Raw genomic sequence first — 25,785 nt, 5'->3', positions numbered from 1 at the left:
AATCTAAGATTCTACAAAAAAAATATATACTTGTAAGTTTTTTCTGTATAATTGAAGTAAATATTTATAAATTTCCAATATTTTATAAGTACTGCACCTATTAGTTATATATATTTTTTATTTTTAAGATAGTTCAGTGAAATGGGAGCCGCCTTGGGCAAGCTCTGTTCAGCTTCAAGTGTACAAGCAGTTGGATCTGTTCTTGACAGAGTTATTTCACAACCTAGTAGCGAAGACCACACTGTTCTATACAAACTTGCTGATTATAAAAAAGGTATGTATTAACGAAAATAAAAATATTTTACTAATAAAATTAGGTAAGAATTTACTTCTCAATAGTAAAAATATTATAAAACAAAATTATAAGCAAATACTCGATTATGAGAAAATTCAAATTTACGAATCATTCATTTTCTACTTAGGTGGACTTCTGTTGGAGACCTACACAAAAGGTGGTATGATGGCGGCAGAAAGATTAATACGTGAAGAGTTCTCGGCATATATGTACGCGGGGGGAAGAGGAAGGGTTATCAACAGGGCAGAATATTTACGGTGGAAATTTAGGGATCAGGAACAAGTAATGCAAATTACCTGAATTTTCATATAAGTTAGAATCAACAAATGGGAGTTAACCTATTTGAATCCATAGGTGGTATTGCCAATAGAAGCCTCACTCTCTCCTCACGATCCGCTCGCACAATGGGAAGATCACACCGCTTGTTGGCAGATGAGTTATCGTGGAGCGCTCGGGGAGTCCCTTTTACATGTTCTCATTATATGCGACACCAAGGTTTGTCCACATACTTTAAATATATTGTCATCTAAATAAAAAACATATTATCCGGATTACATACGAACAATTGGTATATATAAGTTGTTGTTTTCTGTAATCCTGACCGATTTTAACCACGGAGCCCGTCTCTACGGAGACCAGCTAACTAGCAGGAGATATAATGGTGCACTCTTTTTTTTTAAAAAAAGAGGTAAAGCAATTTGTCAAGACGTGAGTAAGTTAAGACGCTGGACCAACGGAAACATGCTTTTAGGGGAGAACTTCCAAACTCAGGGTTGCTACAGATAATTCGTTGATAGAAAACCCGAATACGTTTTTACCCCGACATAAAATTTGTATTCAATTTCGGGATCTACAGCCTTTTAATTTAGCTACTAGTTTAACAAACAAAAAGTGTTATATTTATTTTGTTACACCATCCAGTCATACAAAATAATCAAAATAAATATTCTTCTAAAATAATCATGTCTTATGGTTACAATTTTCAGATACACACGCGCTTAGCGCGAACACTCGTAAAATGTTTCCCTAAATTGTCATTGGACGTTGTTGAAGGTGAAGAGTATTTGGGTGAGTCTAGTGTTTAGAATAGTGCTTAACACTAGTTATTTAATGTGTTTGTTTAGTGCTAGTCCATTTGTAGCAAATCGTCCGTTATACATTTTATAAATTAATTTTAACTTTTTAAACTTTAACAATGCTAAATCTCACAGTCCTCCTCACGCAAAATATGATAAAAAAGGAGTACCTAATTTCTCTTCAGGCATTAATATTTAGATTATTTCAGGTGCTAGTTCCTTGCATTTAGCCATAGCGTATAGCAATAATGAATTAGTACAAGATTTAGTGGAAGCTGGAGCAGACGTCAATCAAAAAGCTATTGGTAAAATATTGAAAACTATACAAGTTGATCCAAAACAGTCAAATTTAGCACTCTAAGGAAACATAATTGTTTTAGGTAGTTTCTTTCTGCCACGGGACCAACAGCGTGTCCCTCCAGCTCGTCAGACAAATTACGAAGGTCTAGCGTATCTGGGAGAGTATCCACTTGCCTGGGCTGCATGTTGCGCTAATGAAGCAGTATACAACCTTCTTTTGGACTCTGGAGCTGATCCTGATTCGCAAGATTCTTTTGGAAACATGATACTTCATATGGTTGTAGTTTGTGATAAATTGGTATGTTGCTCAAGTTAAGTCTAAGGCCAATTTTCGTTTATCAAACAAAAAATTGTCTTTGGACTATAGTATAAAGATAATCAAAATGACTACAAATAATTTTATCTAAGCTATAAAAACAGATTAATATTCCTTAACTAGTACCTTCTTTCTCGAAATATAAACAAGAGTTACAATGATTATATGATGATAATATTATTAAAAATTGAGTGTGACAGTAGACTTATAAAAATTAAGGTATACAATGTCTTATTGTTTTATTTCCAAGATTATGATGCAATGTGTCCAACGGTATTCCGAACTAACACGAACTGATTAACAGTTCCCGAGACATTTACAAATTTATATTTTCAGGACATGTTTGGCTATGCGCTCCGTCATCCAAAACTTCCAGCAAGTAACGGCAGATTAAATAAAGCTGGTTTTACACCGTTAACATTGGCTTGCCAGTTGGGTAGAGCTTCTGTCTTTAGGGAGATGTTAGAACTTTCTTCTAGAGAGTTTTGGAGATATTCTAACATTACGTGTTCTGCTTATCCTCTAAATGCATTGGATACGCTTTTACCGGATGGACGAACTAGTAAATAGTTTATAATATTATTTAATATCTATAAATAGATATGTTTTGTAATATATTTTACTTTATTAATTCGCCAATTTAGTGATTTTAGATATTATATGATTTAGTTTAACGAAAACATTTGCAACTTCTTTGAATATTGAGAGAAGAAATATTATTATAACGGTGATTGTTCTATACAGACTGGAACTCCGCTCTCTTCATTATCCTTAACGGTACAAAACAAGAGCATCTAAATATGCTCGATGGAGGAATAATTCAAAGACTTTTAGAAGAAAAATGGAAAACATTTGCAAGGGTAAATGGTTTTAATAATTATAAAACTTTGTTTCCATGAGTCGCGTGTTTGCTATCTTTGGACTTTTTAGTCTTTAATTGTTCTCATTTTCTTCTCAAGCTACTGATTTATCTACTATATATATCATAATGAGGATGATATGGGTGGACATCTTACTTTGCTGCTTGTTTGTTGTTGCACGACAAGTTAGTTCCAAGACTATTTTACCGTGTAGAGCAAGTGGTGGAATAGAGTTAACCGAGCTATGTCTTTTGGTTAAAAACTATCAGTTAAATACATAATACTTATATTTTTGACACAATGCCTATCTATCGTTACGACAAAGTAGAAACTTTTTACATATTATCAAAACTTACCTTGTTTCAGACGAAATTTCTCAAGCGTCTTCTCATTTTAATGCTGCATCTTCTTTTACTCTCAATCTCCGTGTATCTAAGACACAGTAGTCTAGAAGCCGATGCTCATCCCGACTGGGGACTCGAAGCGAACGACGCGAGAAGTGGGATACGGCTTGCGACGGAGTTGGGTACTATTATTAGTACATTGTGTTATATTATTCTGCAACAGGGGGATGAAATTAAGAATCAAGGTCTTATTGCTTATTTCAAGCAGTTGGTAAGATTGTTATAATGGTAGAATAAATTTTTGACATAGATAATCATCAATATATTCTTCACGAATATATGTGTCATTTCAGATTCATGAACCGGCGAAATTTATATTTCTGGCATCGAATTTGCTACTATTGGCTTGTATTCCAGCAAGGTTAAGTAGACGAACGACACTCGAAGAAGCGATACTTATTTTCGTTTTACCTGGATCTTGGTTTCTACTTATGTTTTTTGCTGGGTAACATATTTCAATATTAGTCACTTGAAATAATTTGTGTTTATTTACTATTAGAATTCATTTCGTAACCTAGGTACGTAAATAATCACCGCCTATCACCTATTTCTACTATGTTTCTGCACATTCTTATTTTGATAATGCTATTGTTTTTGTGATAAATCCATTTCGATTTAGATTTTGAAATATCAAGTTTTACGCAACAATAAAAATCATTTTAGTAAAAAAAAAATGTAATCTCGCTTAATCCAATACAAAATATGACTGTATCAAGTGTCCTTTACAAAACCAAAATTAATCAATGTTTTTTTTCAGAGCAGTGAAATTAACTGGTCCATTCGTTACTATGATCTACAGTATGATCACTGGTGACATGTTCACTTTCGGCATCATCTACTGCATTGTACTATTTGGATTTTCACAGTCGTTCTATTTTTTGTACAGAGGTATATCTAGTTTAGTCTATAAATTATAATATTTTTTTTATAACTTATAGCTGTTGAACAGCTTAAAAATGATCCAAAATAATTATTTCATGATAGAGCAGCATCACCAATATTGATACTGTAAGAACCTTATGCCATTTTATAAACCGTCAATGCGCCGCTAACTATGATTTGAGTCAGTATCTTACATGTTCCAATAACACTGGCTAAATTATCTTTCAAACTGAAAATCAGGTATCAGTAATCAGTAAGGTGTTTGTTTTTGTCCATAAATTAACTGATCAGTGGATCTTTTCTCCAGGATAGCCTAAAACTCTACTACCAATAACAATCGTATAGTCTTCAAAGCATTTTTCTTTATTTCTTGCAGGTTTTCCTAATGTACAGTCAACTTTATTCTCAAGTTATCCCAGTACGTGGATGGCTCTGTTTCAAATTACATTGGGCGATTACAGTGTGAGTTTTACCATTTTTTATAGCTTACATGCATGTATTTTCTGCAAAATGAAACATTTCATAACGTAAGGAAATATGACTCCATGGATAATCCGTCCCAATGTCCATATAAAATTATATAAAGGAATAAATACGAAGTACTATGTTTGAAATGAAATGAAATGTTTCTTTGTTGGAATTGTGTGATAATGAAATGCATAATTTTTTTATATCCCATACAGTACTCTGATCTCGGTCTAACGACATACCCGAATCTCGCTAAAACAGTGTTCGCTGTTTTCATGGTATTCGTGCCAATATTGTTGCTAAACATGCTCATAGCTATGATGGGCAATACATATGCTCACGTCATCGAGCAGTCTGAAAAGGAGTGGGTGAAGCAGGTAACGACAAAATACTTTGCTTTTGAATTGATGTGGAATAACTCCTGAAATCATGGTTCTTCTTCTTTTTACTTTATAATCATATACCTTTTTAGTGGGCGAAAATAGTAGTGTCACTAGAACGGTCAGTTTCCCAAGAGGACGCACATCGGTATCTTCAAGAATATTCCATAGGTTTGGGTCCATCAGATGATCCACGCTACGAACAGCGCGGAGTTATGGTCATCAAAAGTAAAGCGAAAACCCGAGCTAAGCAACGAAAAGGCGCATTAGCTAATTGGAAGGTATAACTTTGTGCTATTCTAATAATGTAGTTGTAAGCGTATGATTGCTGAATTTCGTTTTCCGCAGAGAGTTGGAAAGGTAACTATCGCAGAATTACGCAGAAGAGGAATCAGCGGTGAAGAATTACGACGTCTCATGTGGGGCAGAGTCTCAATATCGACCCCGACTAAAGCTCCTTTAGCGTGAGTATTATTGAACTTATATGTTATGTCAAATAATAAAGCACAGATATTTTAAGGAGTTGTTCATATCATGGCGTCCTATTAGATAAGCAAATTTAATAGAAAATATATTTCAACTAGTTAAATTTAAGATTTAATGTATTTTATTTATTGCTACAGGTGTGTGCCACCCCCAGAGTTAGTCGGTGCAACAGAAGGTCCTGGAACCGGAGTTGGGCCAGCCCTCTCATCAGCCCTTAATGTTATGGCATTTACGCATGATCTTGATCTTACTAATACAAGTATGTATTTTCACTTACCTACCAAAGATATATCGTAATAGAAATGAGATTGTATTAGTTATTTTACGGTCCATCTCTGACCAAAAATCTCTTTTAAAGCAAATGTTTTCATTTATTTTAGATCGTTAGCATAGACAATATAAAATAAGTCTGTAAAATTTTAGTCATTTTAAAGATTACAGTAATTTGGCAATTGGCTTAATAATACAAAAAAAAATAACATCTATTAAAGTATGCATGTATTCAAATACAGGTACTAAATTAACTTATTAGGATAATTATTCTAAAAATATTGTTGCAGTTCCAGAAAATCAAAAGCAACCAGCACCTGATCTTTTAGTTAATGGACAAATTCCAAAAGCATTTCCTCCATCGCAAGATCTGATCACAACTAACCAGATAAGTTCACAGAACCTATTAACAGTATCGCCAAACCACTCGCAAGTAAAAACAGACCTAGAAATCAGATTACCTCCTAATTTACAAATGCCTCTTCAACCTCAAATGCCAAAGGAAATTGATATTCTTAGAGTTGATTTGACTTCCCAAGATCTTCAAAAGATACAAATAGTAAAACCCCCAGGTAATTAAGATACATAAACCTTATGTAATAATTATTTAGAACAATAAAATAAAACGATTCCATACACCGAAACGTCTAACTTATAAACGGTGTTTAGAACGTTTACTTCTTTTATATCTAGTTCGTCTTTTGATCCATCTATGACCAAATGGATGGCATACATATTTCTATTATAGACACCGTGTTTACCAAGTGGAAAGTCAAATGAGCAATGGATCTTGATTAATATTTTAATAAACTCAAGATATATTATTTTTAGTTTTTGTAAGCGAAGAGGTATACAGAGATTACCTACGTGAACTAATGGCAATGGAACAAAAAGTTGATCCTAATAATGAAGAGCTAAAAATGTTAGCAGCAAAAGCCGCTGATCTAATTGACGTTCCGGAAATTGATATAAACATGTCTGTGAGTATTTTATTTTTAAATGTGTATTTGTATACTCGAATATGACATGCATACAATTTTAAAACATCTTAATTACGACTTTTATTCATTTTTCTAGACTGCGGTTAAATCAGCTCGTCTGGTGGTAGCAGGCGCAGTATCTGGATTATTTGGAGTAGCGGCTGATATACCTCCCCCAGATTCTGGTTGGAGGCGTGATCGTCAGGAACACACTGACAGTGATCCTGTACCTGGTACTATTGAATAAATAAACCGTTTTATTTTTTAATATACTTAGAGGTAGACGGATAGCTAAATGAGCCATTTGATGGTAATGGATAACCACCGCCGATAGACATTGGCGCTGTAAAAATGACTGCCTAGTCCTTATATCGAAATTGCGCCATCAACTTCTACCTAAGATGTTATATCATTTTACCTGTTAGTTGTACAAAAGTTAAGTATTCCTGTTTGACGATAAAATGTCTGATGAGTGGTTGGTACCTGATGAGTAAGATGGGTAAACGGGCTGGCACAAAGCCTAACAAAATACTTTAATACAGGTAATTTAATTTCATTATAATGTTATAGTATACTCTCTCGTTTGATATGAACTCCTCTTGGTATAATTTGGGTATTTTATTTTAAAATAATTTAGAAATATATGCCCAATCTACTTTCTAGACTCTATAGTGCTTGGACGCGCTGCACGAGCTCGTCGGGCACGGTCGGCTTCCCGCCGAGCTCTGCCGCCACCACCACACCTATACGTGCCAGCCAGGTATAATATAACAATTTTTTATTTCATAACTCAAATAAATATCATATGCCAATCATGGGGAATATTAATAATTTGGCAACATCTTACAAATAGGTCGTTGTTTTTTGACACAATTGTATGAATTTTTGTGTTTCTTCCTATTTCATAATCATTTCAAAATCTATATGCACGGGAGCTCCAAGGCAAGGCAGGTGGACTAAGCATTTCCCTAAATTTTTATCAATTTGTTCGTCAATCGAAACATTGACGCTACATGGGAACCGGAAGCGACTTTGGGCGCGAACCAAATGGACAATGGCAATGCGAACTAAGTCAGCGTTGCGATTTCCCATTTGAGACAATTGAAATAAAAATAACGGAAAATATTTTAGCGATTTTTTAACAAATACCATTGGTACATAAAAATTTAACATTCATCACGGAATAATATTCGGAAATCACGAAATAAATATAATATAACTGACGAAAAAAATAAGCGGTTCTTGAGTTGTCAATTATACCAAAAGCCCAGAGGGTTCCACTTATCATTTAGTTGTTAGTTTTAAAAATAATAATCCTTGTCATTAAATATATATAAACGCCTTGTAATCGGATATGTTGAGTCTTAAATTGTATTTAATTTTTTTCAGGTCTATGTATTTAGTAGCATCGGAAAGTAGTGCCGTTGAAAGTGACGTACCTATTGAGGATCAGCTCAGTTCTGGAAATAACTCGTGAGACATTTACATATTTACAGCTAATCATTGTTTTCGTTTAATTTTAACGTGATAATATTTAAAAAAAAAATCCTAATAAATATTACAATATTTATTTACATATTTACTATTAACTTTAATCTGTGTTGTAGAGGTAAGATGTCCCATGATATAGGTATTCACTAGTAACTAGACCAATAAGGAACATAATATGAAATAAGGGATCCATAAATTACCAAAATGGCTATGCAGTAGTTAAATAAATAAATTAACATTTATTAACTGGGATTTATAATTTTTTAAGAAAGTTAATGTCTAACGTTCTCTCTCTAAGTCTAAAACGGAATTACGGTGATCCTTGAAGTTTGAAATTCCAGCACCAGCAGCTGTATCTCAATTTCAATAGCTCTAGACTAATCCGATTCTCATTTTTAAACAAATGACATTTAAACTTTAATTTAGAAAAGGGACTAGTTTTTATCTTAGTCACATTTTTTTAAATTGTAAACAAAATGGTTACCGTCTATTCCATTAAATGAGCTATCAAAGGAAATTGTTCTTGTGCGATCAATGGTTAACGCGCTTGCCCTTTTTTGTGAACTGCCCAGGACACCGGAATACCCAACAAAAAAAACAGAGTAGGTACTCTCTCCGTCTCTTCGGCGGGCAACACGCGATCGCAGTCGCATGCTACCGTGAAAATTCAGTACCCAAACCTTTCTTAGAATTGTCTTACATGCTGGATTCATCTAACCTAGTTCCGCTAACCGCGCGCATTGACCAAAACGGTGCGAGTATTTTGCTCCCGTTGAGTTCAACTCTAGGGATGGACTATAATATTATGAATAAATAACTTTTATAAGAAACACCTTTAAAATTTCTAATAACTTATTCGTAATTGCTGTTAATATTGCTCACTTTGTAAGGCTTAAATACAATATTCATAGTTCATGAAATTTTATTTTAGTGCGATGGGAACAAAGCGCGATCATCGAATGAAAGCGGCGAGGCCATTATGCATACAGTATGCTACAGGACAGGCCCAAGACGAGTATTCATTATATGTTATCGGTAAAAATCTACCAACTATCTATATAATTAATTCCAACTAAATATAGGAGAATCATCTCTTTAAATTATATTAGCAATACTTTACAGATTACAAACGTTTTTTCATTATTCGTTTATGTATTACTTATATCCTTTGGTCAAGTCTATAAGACGTTAAACACGTCGTTTATAATGTTATTAAATCGTGTTAAGGTTGCAGATTTTTTTTATTCGGTCAATTTCAGATCCAGGTAGTGGAGCTGAAGTAGAAAGCGCTGCTCCAATTCGTAAAGTTAGAGATCCTAAGAAAAAACGTCCAAAAACAGCTCGTCCTCGATGTAATAGGTTCGTTATTTAGATTTAGTATATCTGCATACTGAAAAGATTGGCTCACGAGAAAGCAAGATTCAAAAACGGAAAAGGATTGAATTCGAAGAAACGAGCCGAGCTTCATATAAATTACATAATTGTCGGTATTCAAATAAGTTTGTTTGGTATAAAAAATATTCTTAAAGCAATAATCGAATACAAAAACTAACGTATCATCGGTGTGACCAGCGCATGTCGACAAAAATAGTAAAAAGAATATAGGAACTTTTTAATATCAAAAAACAGCTTAGTTTATGGTATCTGTCTTTTGTATTTATCACATCAGTCTCGTGTCTCATTACTAAGTTAAGCAAAAAAAAAAGAACCAACTTAAAATACATTTTTTCATTATAATCAATGGCATTTTAGGTTATGTTAAAATCACTATAAGGGAATATTTAATTTCAGAGTGTCTCCGGTGTTAGATACAGGCAGTCCGTTGGAGCCCTGGGCGACAGCCTCATTGTCGAAGATTTCGCGTATGATACGCTCGAGTAGTTCTTCTTTGTCGATGGAAACTCGTTCACCCGGAGAAAGTTCGACAGAAAAGTACTAATTTTTTAATTTCCTAGCATTATAGCTTTAAGTTAAAAATAAATTATTTATCTTTGAATATATTTCATGTTGAATCAAAACTATTCACGTACAGTTTACCTCAAATGTTTGTATATAGCAAAAAATATATAATATAAAATAAAACAACTCTTTTATTGATATATTTTATTGCCAATTTCTTCTTTCCTTTGATGTCAAGAAATAAGTTAGAAAATGTATCACTTGTAATGGTTATTCAAATAATATGCTTAAAATCCCTATTAATTATGACGTGTAAAAAAAAATATTACGTAAAATTATTTTTAAAATTGAAATATACACATATAAAACGTACATACTATAGTTATAGAAATATTCAATAAATAAAACTAGAAACTTTTTAATTATGGTACGCATAATTATACACAAGAATTATTATATTGTATCTGTGTAATAAATGGCGCAAATTATATCTTTTTGTAATATTATTTAGTGAAAGATGTATGTACATATGAGGTTTTATTAATTCTATTTTTAACCAATTTTATTTTAAAACATTATACCCTGTCATTTTTTTTAATTAATTTCTCTTTTTGCATACAAAATCTTACCTAGGTACTATCTTATTTTGTAACTATGTTTGCAGTAAATTGTACTTATTATGCATATAATAATTTATTGATATTATTATCTTTGATTATTCAGTAACTGTTATTTGCTAGTCATGGTAACTATTATGTAGATTCAATCAATTTAATTAACAAAACTGACGAAATTCAAGAGTGAACATTTTTTTAGTTTCAACGATCTTTATAGTTTAGTTTTTTTGCTCTTTATAATAATTCAGGATTTGTTTTTCATATAGAACTTACCAAAACAACGCACAGCCATCTCCATCAAATACTTACCTAAATATCGACATTGAATTTCCCAATCGCCATTCCAAGTAAAGATCAAACTCCTTTATAAAACGTTTTTATAATATATCAGCTTGTCACCTTCAACAGATCGATAACAGTGAAGACAGTGACATATCAGATGAAAATATACGTAATGCAAATATAAAAAAAAAAAACACCAAATATATTTGATAATCACACAAAAACCTCGCATAAGATAAATATAAATGGGCGTGTTTTTCGAAGAACATTTAGAAACATCATTGAACTTTAGTTCAATCAATTCATTATGAAAAGCGAAAACAGTCAAATATCATCAAATAAATATAACAGCATTTTATCATCAATCAAACGAGAATAATTCACATCGAAGCACGAAAATAAAACATCTACAACGACACTTCAATTCAGACAAATCGTAAAATGGGAGACATGTGTACACTCAATAATAAATATTTTTCATCGGTTTATCATTTGCGTATACGAAATAAAATAATTAATGAAATGGCCCACTCTAGAGCTAAAATACACAAACAAATCATAAAACGAAGCAGAAAAAAAAAACATGACAAGAGATCGTTTCATTTTAAATAATCGTCAATTAAGGGACACTTACCTCAGGGGTCTGTGGAGAGAAGTAATGATTATAAATAAAATGAACACATCAATAAACATACACTTTATATCTTAATATTAATACAATTAATCGGGACGCCCCGTAGTGAACGATCGTTCCATCATGACCGATTCTATTGTTAAAAACAATTCTCTCGGGAATGTCGCTCCACATCGCGTTCAACTTCATCGAGTTCCGATACTTCCCTTCATACCTTATTTAATTTTATTACCAAAGCTAATTTTATTAATTAAAAATACATATTCTAAATTATGATTCTATATTTCTGTAAGACGAATTAAAGTTACCTAATGAGCTGTCGAGAGAGGTCACGACGACACCCTAACCAGTGATACCTAACTTATAAATAGACATAGTTTATCGTACGACAGACGTCGAATGTGGAGTTTATTATTATTTTTTACGCTTAAATAGAAACTACAATTGAATTAAAGTATCAAGATCATTTCATCGAGCGTAAATACCTGTACCTCCGCATTCGAAGTTTGAGATTACACAAGTCATAATACCCAGTGGATAACATCGTGAATTGTGATAAGCTAGTCACTCGATACAGTGCATTTACCTCGAGTCCTCGCTGCGGCGAAGCAATGTCTCTTTCATTACGCTTTCATTTTTCTCTTTCTGTCTCATTCTATTGCTCCGTCGGATCTCTCTGTTACATCGTTTTAGGCAGTGTGGCATTCTAAAGTTTAAACCTGGACAAACTGGCACGTCAATGATCAATACATCGGCACAGAAAGAATTATACAAAAATATTCAACGTTTAACGATACGAGTGTATACGCAGGTGCAATAAGAAAATCAAGAAATTACCACACGGCCGTGAATTTGTATCATAATATATGGAAGCTGTTTGACGTAAAATAATCTCATAGTCTAGTTAAATTTGACAATATTTATTGAAGTACCCACAAGAAATAAACATACATAACATGTTCGTGTGCAAATTAACATTTGATTAAATATCGAATAGTCATATTATTTATTGTGGGTGATACGATATACGCCGCTTATAATATAGTTTTATAATCTACAATGGAGAGGTATCTTCTCGGTTCCGTATCGGGCGGTCCGGCGGGGCTCTGCAATCAGACAAACAAACGAACATGGCAAAATCACAGGTAATACAGTAACGCTGTATAGCGTCGAGCGGCACCCCGGCACTGGCGAGCCTAAATACATCTGCAACACTACACACACTACAAATCGTATTCGTTTAAAATACTGACTTATCTCTCACACACACATGACAATAACTTTTCATATGATTTCAAAATTCAAATATACGAATATAATATGATTACGAACATAATAAACATCTTTATATATCATGCAAACTGAAAGAGAATTAAAGGTATAAATTTAATCATGCATTTTCATAATATATTACCAAAAATCCCTGTAATATTTTAACACTTATATACTGTGTGGAATAAGATCATAGTAATATCTAGTGTGGCTGCAAATACATAAGAAAGCATATTATTAAATACAAAAAATATATTAGTAATACAAGAACAATAAGAATTCGACTAAGTTAATTTATTATCAGAACTGAATTTTATTATTTGAACTGAATGGACACTACTCGAAATACGGAACAAAATAATTCTTATTATTACTAAAGATAGCATCTACAATCTATGTATACTCTATTCCAACCATAAAAGGAAAGACAGATAACAACATTTGACAGCAAATTGACGGGATATCATTGGTCAAGTTTTATGATATTCACTCTGGATTTGCGAAAAAATGCCGTTTTAAACTTCGACGAAACTGTTATCAGAATTTTGGAAGTAGAAATAAGTTATTAAGTGTAATCGTTTTGTATTATAAATAAAGATATATTAATCATAAACTCTTAGTATTACATAATATAGCAGAGTTTTAGCAAATCGCATGAAATACGTACATCTAAGGTTTGTTTATCTTTTATCCTGCTTCTATTGGAATAGGCTATATATTAAAAAATACGAGTGATTTGCATAGAAAGCCATTATTGATGTAGGACATTATTGTCAAAGCGAAAACTATTATTATATAATATTCTCTGTACATATCAAACCAGGAATAACACATTGGCGAAGGGCTTGTATCTTATTAACAAACAAGACATCACGAAAAATAAAATGTTGGCCACATTAATGTTATAATAAATAATTCATAATATTGGACACAGAAAAACCATAGTGAATTTAACATTAAAACTTAGTCACATTTACGTACAAAATTATTTTAATAAAAGAAGTTAAAACGCAAAAGATTTCAATTTATTTTAAATACATTTTTATTCATTGAAGTAAATAAAGCGATATTAATTGATCACTTCCGTAATCAAATCAAGCACACCTATTTTCCTGTGCGCGGTATATAAGTTATTTTAAAAAAGAATAATATAACGAATTGTCTATGATGAGTCTTGTTACTGGTAATCTAGCAGAGCATCGCGTCTATGGTGTTGAGGCGGCCATTTTGATGATGAGGAAATCGGTATGTCAACGCTCACTAGCGCGTCATAGCGGCAATTAGTTGTTTAATATTTAAATATTCTAATATAAATTTGATTGATTTAATATGTCTGTTAATAAGTATTGTAGGAAGATTATCATACTTTGTTGTGGAAAAGGATTATTTTAACAGTTTTATTAATTGGCCACATATATAAACCATGATAATAATTGTTAAAGGCGATCCTTATAACTTATTTAGTTAACAACTGATAAAAAATTACATACGTACTAAGTTCTTGCAATAAGTCAATTCTTTTGTATGTGTATGTATATATGATACTACAAATGAGTATAAAAGATACTACAAAATAAAAAAGGCATCATCAACTAACTGTATCTCAAATATGAATAGTTTAAATGAATATATTATAAATAATTATTTTGAGAAGTGTATATAACAATATACTTCAGTTTTATACATCTTTATAATGAAGATATGCAGGCAACACTGAGATCATTAGTATCATTAGATCGTATTTATTTATTAAGTATATTCTAATTCCTTATAAACACTTTTTTACTAAACGATAATAAAATCATTTCTTTAAATAAAAAAAAAAGATATTGTTATTATGTCTCAAAAATATTTTACAATATAATACGTGTACATATTGTAATTTACATTTATGACATGCCACACTGTGAAAAAAAGATATTTGAAAGTGTTTTACAAAAAACATAAATGTATGAAATACAACTTAGGATCTGTCACACACAAATAGAAGTTCATACAGTAACTATTAGTCATTTTTGTTAAAAACGAATATGGGAGAATGAAAAGAGTAACATATTTCGGGACATAGAATTTGCACTTAAAAAAAATTTGTAATCAAAACTGTATTCACACGTACATTGAGAAAGGTATTAAATAAAAGTACATAAATCAAATAATCACTATATGAAACTATATAACAACTACAAGCATCATTTGAAAAACATTGGCTCTCTCGCACCCAACTCCAACTCAACAACTCCTTCCAAGCACTCGGCACAAATTATACGTAATAATACCGTCCCAGCAAGTGTCGAACTAGCACCATTTTTAAATGTTAAGAAATAGAACACAAAAAAATTAAAAGATAAGCTGATTGGGACGGATTCTCGTTAAGATTCTACAGCGCATAACCGAGGCGTGGAGTTCGACCGCTGCCGGGACGGGTGTGGTATCCGATCGTACTCACTCGTCTACTGGTGCTGGTGCGGCGCGTGCTCGGGCGCGGGCGGCACGCCGGGGTAGGGGTAGGGGTACCCGGGGTACACGGGCGGGTACACGCCGTACTGGCCGTACTGCGACACCACGCCGCCCGCGCTGGACGACGGCGGCGTGGGGTTGGGCGGCGTGGCCTGCGGGGCGGCCTGCGTCGGCGCGCTGCCCGGCTGCGACTGCGGACACCATTGGACACTCTTACCGGAATCGCGCACGGTGTGGTACATGATCACGTATTTGAGCGTGGGAAGGACGCTATTTTAATTCCTCCGGGTGAGCGAGGAGTAAACCTCGAGAGATTTATCGGCCCACCCAGGAATTTTGACTCATGAATAGGGATTCAATGCCTCACAAGCTAGTCAGGTTCAGTGTAGCGTCATTTTTATTTACTGTAATTGTGCATAAACAAGTTTAACCTCGGGATGTACCTTAATCTTGATCTGTGCCTCGATAGCTTCGGCCTCCTTTATCTTGCCGATGCCGCGGTAGTACTCTGCCCATTGCGCGCTGTAGTCAGCGGCGGGCGCGGGTGAGGCGGGCTGCGCACTGGCCGGCGCTGACGTGGGCGTTGTGGGCGCGCCTCCACCACCAGACCCTGTCAGTTGAAATTTGTAATTAATAATATGACTTGTGGATCATATAAAAATGTATGTGTATTTTTTATTATTTTTATATAACACACTGATAATACTATAAATAATAATTAACGCTTAATTATATTTTCCAAAATGTTTTCAATGGTCTAATTATTTATTATAGCACCTCTGAAAATTTTCTATATAATTTTAATTACAATTATTTGACCATAACAGCTTGTATTGAGTCTAATAGTTTGACATAAGTCATGATACATTGTTGTTAAGCTTCACAAACTTACCTTGCTGTTGTTGTTTAGTCTGCTGTTCCACCGCTTCAGCCTCGCGCATGAGTCCTAGTGAACGGTAGTAGTCTATCCATTGTTGAGAGTAGTCTGGTTGACCAGTAGCGGGATTGATTTGGACTTGTTGCTGCACAATAACAAATAAAGATATAACAGTTGTCATTTGAAAGACCTAGAAGTCGGTCACTCGATGGTAAGTGGTCACAGTGTTCATTGACAGTGCCTAACTAAGAAATATTAACCATCACTAAAGATAAAGAAAATATACATGTCTCAATATGCAACTAATATCTCAAATAGATAATTAAGATGTTGAAACGGATATCAGTCTCGTGAAAAACACCAAAAACAAGTAAAATGAACTTAAAGAAGACATTTCAACATTATTTATAATCTGTGCCAGATGTATACCTGTGGCTGGTGCTGTTGTTGGTGGTGCCAGTGCGGGTTGTATCCCCAGGCAGGTGGACCGGGAGCGGGCGCAGCTCCGTAGTAATCTCCGCCGTTACCGTTGTTACCACTGCCGCCACCGTTACCGCCGTTCCCGTTATCGGGCATAAAGTTGACCGGCTGTTATCGATAAGGTTAATTAATTAATTTTAAATTAATATAATCATGGTTAAGATGAGAAAAATGCGAAGAATTTATACTAGGTGATATGTTTTACGAATAGAAAACTCTATACAATATTTACAGGATTGTATAATTTATAAGAAAATAAAAAAATATATAATTAATCCTCACCGTCCCAACTTTCTCCATGATGATCCGCTTACAATGCTCGACCGCCTCCGGGTGTCCGCGTATGTAGAAAGTGCGATTGTTACGGTCGTTGTTCTGCGTCCGACGATCCAGCTCGCAGTGCGCGCCAGACTGAGCGTTGATTTGTTTAATAACATCGCCACCTACACGGGGGTCATAAACATTTTAAAATGATAATTAAACGATATAACATTACAGCCTTATTAAAAAAAATAAGAATTTGGCTATACTTAAAAAAATATATGTTAATTACTACTGACCATTACAACCACGAGTAGAAAAAAGCCAAAAAAGAACATTTTTTTTTTATATCTTTATTTAATTAAGGGGCTTATATTTAAAAAAAAAAAAAAGAACATAGGACATCAAATTGACGCAATATCATTGGTCAGTGGTTGAATAATTTGATTAAGGATTAGATAAGAAACTGTTATCGTAACTTGGGAAATAAAATTACAGTGAATATAAGTAGCTAAGCTAAGAATAGTGTCGTATGAATAAAGATATAAGCCAAACGCATAGTCACGGGAGCGCTAGTTACCGCGTCCGATGATGAGGCCGCACTTGATGTTGGAGACGGTGAAGGTGACGCGGATCTCCTGGCCCTGCTCGGGCCACTGCTGGAAGTCCCGCTCGCCGCCGTTGCGCTGAGCGCCGCCGCGCCCGCGCCCCGACCGGATCGCCAACTGCGGAGGCAGCTGGGATGACCGTAACTTGCCATCGATTATGTCGCTTCACAACTCGCATTGCTACCGACCACTTACGTGGGGTGGTGGAACGGGGTCCGCCACTCCACGTAAGTGGTGAGACGACTCGAGACGCCGATTCGAACGACGGTCTTTATTCAGTAAATATAACAAGATTAACAAAATTTTTTACTACAATTTACTAATCTAGCGTGCAAAAAAACCTGTTGAAAGATAAGGACATTTTGTGTGAATTTTTACGAAAATTTTAATTTTTATGTAATGCATACTATCCATACAACTATAGCTCGATGATTTTCTCGGTTTATATAAGTTTTTTGACTTATTAACAATCTTAAATAGGGACAATTTGTAACTACCTACAAAATTTTATATGACTTCTGATATAAAAGACTTTTGATCAGTCTTTGATGAGCGAATCGTAACTAGCGCTTTAAATTTGGTCACTGATTGACCGGTTGATTGACAATAGCGTCATCAAATAAAATAAATTCTATAAAAAATAGATTAATTTCTTTAGTAAAATAAAGCATTAAATAATAGATCTGACTGATAAGAAAACTCAAAACGCATTATCATGATCAATTAAATTTCGTATAATCATTTGAAAGATAAGAAAATATAACAACTTAGGCGATTTATATCAGTGTTTAGTTCATTAGGAAGAACAGACCTTCTTTCACTTTACACAGAAATTATTCAAAATCCATCAAGTAAGCCATTAGGAACACACCATTAAAAGCTTTAAATATAGAACAAAACATAATGTCTGCTAACTATGCTAAATTATCATATAATTACTTAAAATATAATACATTTCTAGTGAAACGTATAAAGGAATTCCGCTTAGAAGCTTATAAACGGTTTCCAAATATCCCACAATTGATATGTGATACTTACATTTACACTTGCAATTAAATCTTCAATCATCTGTCTTGCCTGTTCCACTTGATGAGGTTTGCCTTGTAAGTAGCACCTGTTTTGTTAAAATAAATATATTAATAAAAAGTTTAAATAAAGTTTATCAATTAACAGTAAAGTATTTAAAAAAAGAACTTTTTCATATTTTCTTTATTATATTAAAGGTAATATTATAATAGTCATCATTATGATGACATTTAAAGGAAATTTAATTTCGAAAGTATAAAAAGCGGCTAAAAATTAACCATTTCCTATATTGAGTTGTCATTAAGTTATTCATTATGACTTTAATTTTGTAAACTAAATAGGTTTTATTTTGAATTTATTTAAAGTTTAATGCATTACTATGAAGTGCAAAAGTAAAGTGAGTTAGATAGAGACTTAAAAGACATAATTTGATTTGAATATTCAATCCTTTACCTCTTATCTCCAGGTCCATCATCTCTCTCTTGGTGAAACTGAACCCTGCAGCCGGTTTCTGCCTGAATTTTCTTAATCATGTCACCACCTCTTCCGATCACCACACCCACTGCCACTTTTGGTACTAAGACCTAATTAAACAATAGTTTATCATTACTATTATGAATAGTAAGATATTTCTCTTGTATATTGACATTAAATATATTATTTTTCCTATCTTTATATGTATACAATACAAATCTTCTTTATGTATGAATGTATAGTATTTATAGTATATGTATATATTTATTTCCCATGATCTTGTTCTATGAATGTAGCCATACCATTAAAATAACTTTATTTTATATTATATTTTTAAATTGTATAAGTCTGTCTATAATATATCTTCAAATATAACATTTGGGAGTTAGTAGGGACATGCCTCAGTGGAATTGGTAGCAAGTCCGTTGCCCTGCTCCTGCTGGTAGCCTCCGTCGTCGTAAGATCGTGGACCGCCACCGCCCTGCTGCATGTCTTTGTCCGCCAGCAGCTCAAACACAAGCTGCTTCGCGTGCTCCACCTTCGACGGATCTCCGGATATACGAAGGGGTTTCTCCTAAAACAGAATTTGTATCAATTTTATTCAAAAAAATATTCAGCAATATATATTAAAACTAAAATTCTCGTTAATATAATAATTTAACATCAAAATAGATAAGCCATTAGTATTGTATGGCCTTATATATAAACATTGTACAGCAGTTGTTTAGGTAAACTATTACACTCTTTCTTTCATAATTGATTTTACATTTAATAGAAAAGGACAACAACATTGTTCTTTGAAACAACATTTGTTTAACTAACTCACATATTCAGTATTAGGTCCGTCTTGTATGACCACCATCTTGGCACCAGACTGCTCCTGCAGTTGCTTTATGGTCTTACCATTCTTGCCAATGATCAAACCAACTTTAGGGCCGGGCAGCATTATTTCTTCCTGTTGATGAGTAACATGGTATTAATCTATACTAATATTATAAATGCGAAAGTAACTCTGTCTGTCTGTTGTTATATCACGGTCAAACCACTGACCAGATAAATAAACAAATCACCTGATGACCAATGAAATGAAACCAATGAAAAACGTGACAACTAGTATAAGATAATAAGTAAGTTGCTGGTAAAAATTTGAATGAAAATCATTCAATGTTAACCGCATATTTATTTTTTATCGTCATTGTTATCAAATGACAACATTATACATTTTATTAATGAAAATTGATATTTAGGTTAAGTTATTAATTACTTATAAGTAATTACGGATTTTGTGCCTTTCATAGAAGTGATGTGAGTCATACCCTTGTATAGTATTTGAGATATTCAATTCGTAATTGTATATATTTATCCAAAGGATCAAATACTTCTTCAACTTACAATAAATTTTAATTTAACCAATTAAAAATAAAGATACACTTGATTGAGTTTTTCTTATCTTTTGGAATTATTTGAAATTATTTTATGTACTGACCGTGACTGCAAGACCACCACCACCACCACCACCACCTCCCCTGTTCATGGGTGGCATTCCACCACCTGGATTGTCTTGATGCTGTGGAGCGTTTTCACGACCGCGGTGATTGACGATCTGGTTAACTAGTTCCCTGTGTGGAATGTTTAAACTTCATAGCAACAGTAAAACGTTTCGAAACTGAGGCCAGTTTCTCATTTTTATTATAAATTATTATTTAATAATTTATGAGAATGCATGTATTATTTGTAAGTTAATATGATAGAAATTAAGAAAGTGTTATTGTTAACATAATACAGCCTATATGTCATGTCCCACTGATCCACTGAAGCCTTTTTTTTTCTTAGACAAGAAGGTGATAAATGATTATACAATTTTAATTTTTTTTTTTACAAATAATTTAGTACGCTTTTTATTACGTAATAAATTCGACATTTCCTTTTGATTATGATTTTAAAAATTATAGTATAAATGTTGTTTTAGATAAAGTTAATTAATGTTAAGTAAAATGGTTAGGATTTTATTTATTTATTAATTGCAGTACACATTTTAAAATACTTATCGTTCACTTAATGTCATATAATGTATATTTAAAGTGTTATTTTAATAAATGATATATGAATGAAATAATTTCATGTTAGTATTAAAACTATCCATACTTAGCCCTCGTGATGGCCTCTCGGGAGCCCGTGAGCGTGCACAGTCGGTCCGGCTGTCCGCCCGAGTCTGGGGCCATCTGTATCTTGCAGCCCGACTCTGCTTGTAAACGAGTTATCTGCTCGCCACCACGTCCTATGACTGTCAAATAATTTATCATTAAAATAAAATCTTGAATGGCAACATTCAACTTGTGCCGCTCGTACATTCCCCCATTGTGTGTTATATGTTTTATATCATATTAATAACGCAAGATATGGCAGAATTTCGCTGTTCAATTAAAACTCTATTTGAAATTGCTATTTCTCGTGTGCTTTCACACCTTAATATTTATTGTTGAGACACATTCACGTCTCGAATGAACTGCTTCGTTGGTTTAATGGCTTCGCTTATCTGTGCTGTTATAATAAATTCTTAGTAACAGCCTGGAGTTTTGAACTCTGCAGTGTCTACACTCCCCTACACTCCCATCAGTATATGTTAGTACACATACCTACTTGTGCACGAACACAAATTCCACACAGTTAGCTAATATCTTTTGAGAATTACCGCTGATATAATCATCAATTCTTAATGGACTGAACATAAATAATTAACTTAGTCGGCTCTGAAGGTCAGATTACAATTTACATTTTTTTTTTATTAAGACGAGTTAAATACTTAGAGTACTTCTATAATTGGCTATGTTACACTTCAAACATAGCATAACGATCAATATAAAGGTCACGACTTTACAGGAAATATTTACCCCATAAAATATAACCTATAAATGTTCAACCTATATAACCTAAAAGTAATGAGGTCATTAAAACCATAAAAATTTTATATGGACTTTTAAGTATAATCTTGATGTTTTAGATTTAGTATATTGTTTAAACTTATATGTATATACTTAAGTATGTTATTTGATAATTTGTGGATACAATTTTTTTTAAACTTAATTCTTATGATAGAATTATTTACATTTTAGTACCAAATTTTTAACACTGGACTTTTTAACAGGGCAAAAGGAACCAAACACGAAAGTCAGAACAAAATAATAACAGAGGTATGGAAAATAAATTAATGTCTTTATAAATATTTTTATTAATTTTTACTAGGACATCTGACTTTGACGGATTATATAATATATGGATATTAGTAGTGACACTATCAGTTCGGAGGTATGATATTATTCCTAATATATAAGAAAATATAAGAACTCTTTTTTTTTATTCATACCAAGATAAATTATAACCATCTTTAATTTAATTCCAGAGCTGGATTGAGGAGATCTAATTAGAGTTTACCAACTCACTGCTTTAGTATCACATTACCTAAGCATTAATTATTTATCATATGTACTTACTCAGTCCGACCATTTTATCCGGAACCCTGATGTACTCATTAATGGTCTGATCAGGCATCATGTTTGGAGGGGCAGAGGGCGGCGCGGGTGTCGCCGACACGTTCGCGATGCGCGTCGCAACCGCTGTCGCCGTTACACTACCAAAACAAAACAGATATAAATTTATACAGACTCAAGATCTCTAAGATATTCACTCACATAAGGTAAACTGAATAGTTTCTATCCGATTGGTTTGTTGCTCTAGAACAGCTTGACAATGTCTCGCTTTCTTCAATATGACTTACTCCTAAAGCTATACACAAAAGTATAGCTCAACTTAACACTTTAATAGTTCAACAGATTAAACGCCACCAAATATAAAAACCCCTACTTCGACTCTGGTTCCCCCACTCCTAACAATCAGAGGGACCACCAATCATAACACTTTGTATAAGTAGAAAATAAATGTATTATTTGCAATACTTCCCCAGAACACTTATAGTTTAATTTTGAACTTCAATATATATACTCTGTAATGCAACAAATTTAAATAAATCATGTTGTGTACTTTACGGACAAATTAGAAAGCAACATTTCATATAAAATCTATTCAATATAATTATGTCTGCAAAGATGTTGTAAATATAGTTTAATGTAAACAAATTTAAACTTGCAATTCTTCGAAGACATTAAATATGAAATTTAATGCTTAAATTTCATTTATGTGTTAACTCATCATGATTTCTGGTACATTTTTTCGAACTATGCATTGTTGTTATTGATGGTTCAAATAGTGCATTCAATGAGTATATGACTTCAGTACCAGATATTAGCAAATATTTTAATTGTCAGTTGAGTACAATATACATTATTTTTAAATGAAGCAGTTGGTTTCAAATATTTAATTATATTTTCTTAATAAAAGTTCATTAATAAAAAAACCAGATCAACCCAACTAAATATTTGTAATTACATCAGGTTTTTTTCAATTTATTAGAAAATGTAATATTATTATTTTTAAATTTAATATTTGTTTTATACAAGTGTCACAATCCATAACCACATTATTTTAAAGTCTACTGTTTAATAAAACTGTTCAAATATATTCCTATTGTGTATACTTGTAACTGTATTTAAGTTCAAAACATTGAAATTCATTTAGATATAAAACAGTTTACTACTCCACCAACCTTTTGAACTAACGTATTATGTGCTTGTGCATTAACACTCGCTCACTCACTTTTCAAAATGGAATATGACAATACAAAGTATTGCTCTTTGGCAGTAGAATATATTATGATAGTTTGTATTTGTAACTATCCAGATAGGTTTACACAAAGCTATAATAGGTTACAAGTTGTGGAATGCGTTCATTTACAATGTTTTTTCTGGCTTTCATTTGTGCCAAAAAGGCACAGATTTTTTCGCCAATGTCATGTGAGATGGAGAAGACACGGTAGAGATTGATTGGTGCAGTCGAGATTACAGGCTCAATTTAATTCTAAAGGCATAATAGTAGGTTCATTTACATTGCACATTTCTAATCAATATATGCATATTATCATATACATAAAATAACAAATGTCTGATATAATTTGGTGTTAAATATATTATATAATACTTTAAGCCTTTTTTTTCAACATGATAAAAGATCTTATGATTTATTGTATAATGGAACATGTCAATTGTACAACAAGAGGTTTCTAATTAAACTATTTCTTAATGAAAATGTTAATATAGATAATTCGGTTATCTTTTTAAGTTTATATAGTAATCATAAATGCAAATCTTGTTGTGATATAAATTACTAATATTGTAATATCAATAACATGTTACAATCATGTAAAGTATACATAACTAAGGTTGTTCTGTTGTATTATATGCCCAGTTTTTATTTTATAAGGTAATTATTAACCTATTCAAAATAATTTCTATTTTTTTTACTATTTTTAAAAAAGCTGCTTTTTTTTTTTGATAATTTTTAATGCACTTATGAATTATAACAAAATGCGCGGGAATCTAATTTTATTAAATAATAAACACAATTTGGTTGAAATATACCTCATTTGCTGTGGCGGTTGTGGTTGCTGTTGTTGAATTGGATATGAAGGCTCAATTGACGCTTGTTTTTTTGGAATTGGCTCTGGTCCTTCTTCCAATGATCTTTTACTGCCGCTACCTTCAATTTTAGCTGCAACCTACAAATAGTGGTTAAATACGTATGAGAATGTCCTTTATAACTTAACAATCACTTCATGGTACAGTTAATAAAACGTACGCAACGCCTAAAAAGTAGGTTAGCACTGCAAGGAATTATAATGTTTAACAAGTACAATTTATCAAAAAGGGGGTAGATTATGCGGTACTTTATTCTGTTTTACGGAGGTAAATTAAAAATATTAACGAGTAATAAAAGCATAGTGTCAAAGTATAACGATTATGCAGATAATGGATATCCGCTCACCAATCTAGCACGTTGTACAGCAGCCGCAAATCCCACCGGTTTGCTATTGTTTTGAAGCGTAGCCATAGAAGAATAATCACTCATGTTTAAATTAAAGCAACCATTCAACCGCGCAATGAGGCAGCCATTAAAACGGATCAAAAGATCCAAAAAATATATCACTGTTGTCTCACAAACTAGGAGAGAAGACGCGGACCATAAACAAAAGAAGTATTTTATAGATGTTGTCAAAAATGTCATTTACAAATTATAATATACAATTGACCAATCCTGTTACAGCACAAACATAACTATGGAATGCTATTGGTTGAGCGCTATAAGCGTCTTATTAAAAATCGCACACTATATTATTTGCAAAACTATATCTAATTTATTAGATAAATAGTCTTTACCTAACTTCACAAGATTTTTATTTCAAAATCTTGATAGCTTTTAATTAAAAGAGAAAGCTTACATGTAGTGTGACGTTATAAAAAAACATTTTAATATTGTCTATGGTAGGCGGCGTTTCGATTGTACATTTTCGAAAACGTTAAACAAAACTCTTATAAATTAAATTATATATTATTTTAAAAATATAAATAATATCTTGGTAAAATATAAATGTTAAAAAAAATAGAGTTACAATTGACTTTAATTTTTTTTTATTTTAAAATATATTTTTAAGTCTTTAAAAGGTTATATTTCGAAAAGTAATTTTTATTTATATACATAATAGAATAATATCTACTTAATTTTAGTGAAATTCATTAATAT

General features: G+C 32.7%; 2 protein-coding genes across 4 annotated transcripts; one reads left to right on the top strand and one right to left on the bottom strand.

The window, feature by feature from the left end:
- Positions 1-6: 6 nt before the first annotated feature.
- Positions 7-10,232, top strand: LOC125073410. The gene is made up of 25 exons (XM_047684227.1): positions 7-32; positions 129-274; positions 423-577; positions 650-790; positions 1,282-1,363; positions 1,581-1,676; positions 1,752-1,969; positions 2,324-2,549; positions 2,732-2,847; positions 3,214-3,462; positions 3,545-3,696; positions 4,009-4,139; positions 4,510-4,595; positions 4,817-4,978; positions 5,074-5,262; positions 5,330-5,445; positions 5,605-5,726; positions 6,028-6,309; positions 6,569-6,717; positions 6,815-6,950; positions 7,381-7,477; positions 8,107-8,190; positions 9,140-9,243; positions 9,468-9,567; positions 10,000-10,232. The coding sequence occupies exons 2-25, from the start codon at positions 142-144 to the stop codon at positions 10,145-10,147; spliced, it is 3,474 nt and encodes a 1,157-aa protein (XP_047540183.1). The 5' UTR covers positions 7-32; positions 129-141; the 3' UTR covers positions 10,148-10,232.
- A 1,456-nt stretch (positions 10,233-11,688) lies between these two features.
- Positions 11,689-25,249, bottom strand: LOC125073285 (far upstream element-binding protein 3). Of its 3 annotated transcripts, none has more exons than XM_047684046.1 (16): positions 25,030-25,249; positions 24,627-24,763; positions 22,587-22,723; positions 21,241-21,379; positions 20,582-20,732; positions 19,922-20,050; positions 19,496-19,669; positions 19,075-19,205; positions 18,634-18,709; positions 17,568-17,724; positions 17,009-17,169; positions 16,676-16,834; positions 16,262-16,391; positions 15,813-15,979; positions 15,359-15,560; positions 11,689-12,746 (listed from the first exon to the last, which is right to left on the bottom strand). In XM_047684046.1, exons 1-15 carry the CDS (start codon positions 25,111-25,113, stop codon positions 15,363-15,365), a joined length of 2,130 nt encoding a protein of 709 aa, XP_047540002.1. In that variant the 5' UTR covers positions 25,114-25,249; the 3' UTR covers positions 11,689-12,746; positions 15,359-15,362. The 3 variants fall into 3 exon arrangements, with proteins under 3 accessions (XP_047540002.1, XP_047540004.1, XP_047540005.1); XM_047684048.1 differs by having other exon boundaries at positions 17,568-17,712; XM_047684049.1 differs by having other exon boundaries at positions 20,582-20,714; positions 25,030-25,248.
- Positions 25,250-25,785: the final 536 nt, after the last annotated feature.

The sequence above is a fragment of the Vanessa atalanta genome, chromosome 24 (genome assembly GCF_905147765.1).
Source record: "Vanessa atalanta chromosome 24, ilVanAtal1.2, whole genome shotgun sequence".
Classification (NCBI taxonomy): domain Eukaryota; kingdom Metazoa; phylum Arthropoda; class Insecta; order Lepidoptera; family Nymphalidae; genus Vanessa; species Vanessa atalanta.
The sequence above is the reverse complement of the archived record's forward strand: the minus strand, read 5'-3'. Positions and strand labels throughout refer to the sequence as shown.